The sequence below is a fragment of the Salvelinus fontinalis genome, chromosome 19 (genome assembly GCF_029448725.1).
Source record: "Salvelinus fontinalis isolate EN_2023a chromosome 19, ASM2944872v1, whole genome shotgun sequence".
Classification (NCBI taxonomy): Eukaryota; Metazoa; Chordata; class Actinopteri; order Salmoniformes; family Salmonidae; genus Salvelinus; species Salvelinus fontinalis.
The window spans coordinates 7,018,889-7,022,586 of NC_074683.1; the positions used below are offsets into that span (position 1 = coordinate 7,018,889).

Sequence of the window (3,698 nt, forward strand, 5' to 3'; positions counted from 1 at the left end):
GCTGCGATGTGCTCCAAGTCATAATTAATACCATTTAACAAGATTTTCATTTGGGCATGAAATGTCTTTTCCGGCCATTTACTAGGCCTATTGATTTATTCCTCAGAGAGAATGCACGTCTATGTGCGATTGCCAATATCAGCAATGTATGATTGATTTTATGTAATGAACACTCTTGCTTATCTACATTTTACGTTTGGCAATCGTATTTATTTACGATCAAATCAAATACCTTTTTTCATCATTTATTTTCATTTGGAATAATGAAAACAAATATGGGACACAAGATAGTAAAACATTCCCATCACATGACTACTGCCTCAGATTTTACATCATTTTAATTATGACAAAATGAAAGGCTTATACGTGTGATTTTATACAAGTAAACATTTATATATTTTTAGCAAAGAAATGAAATGGTTAACTGAATTTAAAAAGCTGTGTACATACATATCCACAAAGTGCGTTAAAAGTAAACTCCCTGAATTTCAGGATCCCAAACACGAATAAAACAATCATAATTAACATTTACATGAAAAGAACACATTGTTTGTTGCCAATATGTACAAGATGATGGCGACTCACATGGGCCAACCAAGTTCATTTGGGTTAACTTACCCCTTTTACGCACTGATCCGTTTAAAATGTCCTCCAGCTAATTTTTAAGTTGACAGCTTTATAGTCATTTTCTTACAATAGCCTATAGAATAATTATGCTTTTCGTTTGATGGTTAATAACGAGTTGAACATTCAATCAATATGGTGGTAAGATCTAATTATTTTTAGTTTCCAAATGCTTTGCCTAAAATAATTGTTTCCTCCAATCCTGTCTCTCAAACCTAGACCCGTTTTTATTACATGTGCCAGTTTTGATGCCTACTGGTCATTTGCTTTATAAAGTTGGTTTCGAAGTCATTGAAATAACAGCCTTCAGGGCTCGTCATGAGGAGATGGGTCCTTGATCGTGATTCTGGGGTTTACCCCGTCTAAAATGAGTTCTGGGGACTCGGACCTGGGGGTCTCCAGGTTACTGGTGTCGGTGTCACTGTCGCTTCCCTTTTTGCCTTCACCACCACCGGCAGTGTGGGTTTTAATGTGCTTGCTCAAATGGTCGCTCCTCATAAAGCGCTTGTTGCATACTGGGCAAGCAAACCTTTTCTCACCGGTGTGGGTACGGAGGTGTCTCTGAAGTTCATCTGATCTTGTAAACCTTTTGCCACAAAAAAGCCAATTGCAGACAAATGGCCGCTCGCCAGTATGCCATCTCAAATGGGCTTTAAGGTGAGAGGTTTTGCCATACACCTTACCGCAGCCAGGAATGTGACAACTGTGAAGTCCTTTCCTCCGTAGGCTGGCCCCTGCAGGCCCGAGCCGCTCAGCCTCCTGACAGTTCGGACAGTCGCATGTGGCTCTGCCGGAGTACCTCCTGGATGACCTTGAGGAACCAGAACTGGAACCTGAAATCATAGCGTTGGCGGCAGAGGCGTCCGTGTATGTTGGAATGACTGTTTTGAATCCCTCTTGTGTTAACAGGTGTTGGCTAGTTGATAGAAGATGCGATGCCGTGGGACTTATACCGGTTGAGCTGAATGCCGAGTGTGTCAAAGTGGAGAAGTCAGGGTTATAGCCACTGAGCTGAGAGTGTATGGCCTGGGGGGTCCCGGAGTGCAGGGAGGTCTGCAGCGAGCTTGCAGGGTTCTGGACCTCGAGCCATGAGCCAGGGTTGGTGTGAACGTCCCACCACGCGGACGCTCCGTTCGTAACATCGCCCGAGATGGTTGAATGGAAACCAGACTTGTACCACGACTCATACGGATGTGCCATCCCTACCCTCGGATACAGGGTTTCTGCTGATGAGTGGACTTTGGAGATGAAGGCGGATTGCCCAGACTCTTGAGACGAAATGCTCGCTGAGTTGGAAAACAGACTGCTGTACTCTGTGGAAAACGCAGAGGAGGTCGGGGAGGTGGAGGCTAAGCAGAACGCGCTGTTGCCTGTGCCAGTAGTTGATGTAAGTCCGGTCGATCCGCGGCTTGTTGCTACAGTGAATCCAGGGAGACTGGATCCCAAGTTGCAACTAGAGGAGGTTCTTTTCCAAGGATGAAATCCGCCTTTTGAAAACGCACTGGAATCAGGTAGAGTGGTAAGGGGACTGGTATTGCCAATTTTGTTACAAGTAGCAGCCAGCATAGCTAGAGGGGTAGTTCCAAATCGTGGTTCTTCCTGTAAAGAGATGAATATCTGTACTTTAGAACATTGCAAGCAATGTAAATAATATAGCCTACATGTATTTGATAGAAGTATAATTTGCGTCTGCCTATGTGATCACCAACCGTTCGGTTGTCATGCTTGTTTGGATAGCAATTATTGCATAGGCTACAAAATGATTTACCGTAATAATGGATACAAAATAAATGTCTTGAAAATGTTTATTCATAAAGAGTGTATCAAAATGTGACCCAAATATCCACTGAACCAAATAAACAGCCACATTCATCGAGGATATACAGTAATGTCACTCAGTTTACTACGTGTCTCGAAAGTTTGCTCACAATGTTGGGTATAGCCTATTATGAAAGTTGGCAAAAGCTACAATTCTTTTGATTGAGGAAAGTGGTCTATAAACCGATATGAGTCACGATGTACAACATATAAACAAGCAGTTTCAATACCTATAACCAACACAGCTGAAGGATAAAACAACATTGACCACAAACTTTTTAGAAAGCGACAAAGTATAAAGCCTACTTTCACGCATGTTTTACGCATTGAATTGAAAACTAATATTTTGTCGCCTTACCCCAAGTATAGACGTAGCCATATCCAGGGTCTTTGCTATGTTGAATTGGTCACAATTCTGCAATAGTGTACTTTTCCAATTCGACTCAGGCACTGTGCTTTTTCGTAGCCACACGATTTCTCTCTTGGCTCGGAGCTCCTACACTACCTAGTTGTAGAGAGCGCGTTCTTTGAAGTACAGCTGGCAAGAGCAAGCAGCCAATCTAAGTGCTGGATTATTGGCAAGGGGGCGATGTCAGCCAATGAGAGATTCGGCTAAGGACAGAAACGCTAAAAGATTCACGTCAATCAATAACTATTGTGCGGCTCTGACTGTCAAGCAAGACACGATGTGGTGTTTTTATACATTTTAAGTATTCTCTCATCAAGGCTCAATGTGTCCTTTCATTGTAGAATCGAGCTCATTTTGGTGTAAACCAGTCCTCTGAAAGAGGTAAGCATTTGATATGATATATTTTATTTAGATGACGCACTCGGTTGCATTTCCTAAAGCTTTCTGACAAATTGTCTTGTTTTATTTCAAATGCAGCTTCTTATTGAAATAGTTTTCTCTAATTGCATATTATTGTGAGGTATACTGTTCTGATGTAAGCTATAGCTGCCACTGGCATTTATCCCTCCTGGAGTCCCAAAAAATGTTTTATGTTACATGACATGACATAAGGGGATTGGTGATTATTGAAAAAATATCTAGGCCTATAAGAATTGCGGTGCCTTCATATTTGTCAAAACTAAAGCTGTCATGCACTTTCAGGAATGGAAACGTCTTCATTTGCAGGGCATGATGTGCTTGCTCACAACGTCCATGGACATGAATTTAAGCAGAAGTTCCCGTACTCTCACCAGGAGGCCAGAAAATACAATACGCTGACCCATTATCACTGAATAATGGCTGACTG

At 42.0% G+C, this 3,698-nt stretch overlaps 1 protein-coding gene across 1 annotated transcript; it reads right to left on the reverse strand.

Annotated features, from left to right (window-relative positions):
- Nucleotides 1-231: 231 nt before the first annotated feature.
- Nucleotides 232-2,952, reverse strand: LOC129816266 (transcription factor Sp9). Its single transcript, XM_055870536.1, has 2 exons — nucleotides 2,801-2,952; nucleotides 232-2,223 (listed from the first exon to the last, which is right to left on the reverse strand). The coding sequence occupies exons 1-2, from the start codon at nucleotides 2,819-2,821 to the stop codon at nucleotides 931-933; spliced, it is 1,314 nt and encodes a 437-aa protein (XP_055726511.1). The 5' UTR covers nucleotides 2,822-2,952; the 3' UTR covers nucleotides 232-930.
- Between the last annotated feature and the right edge of the window lie 746 nt (nucleotides 2,953-3,698).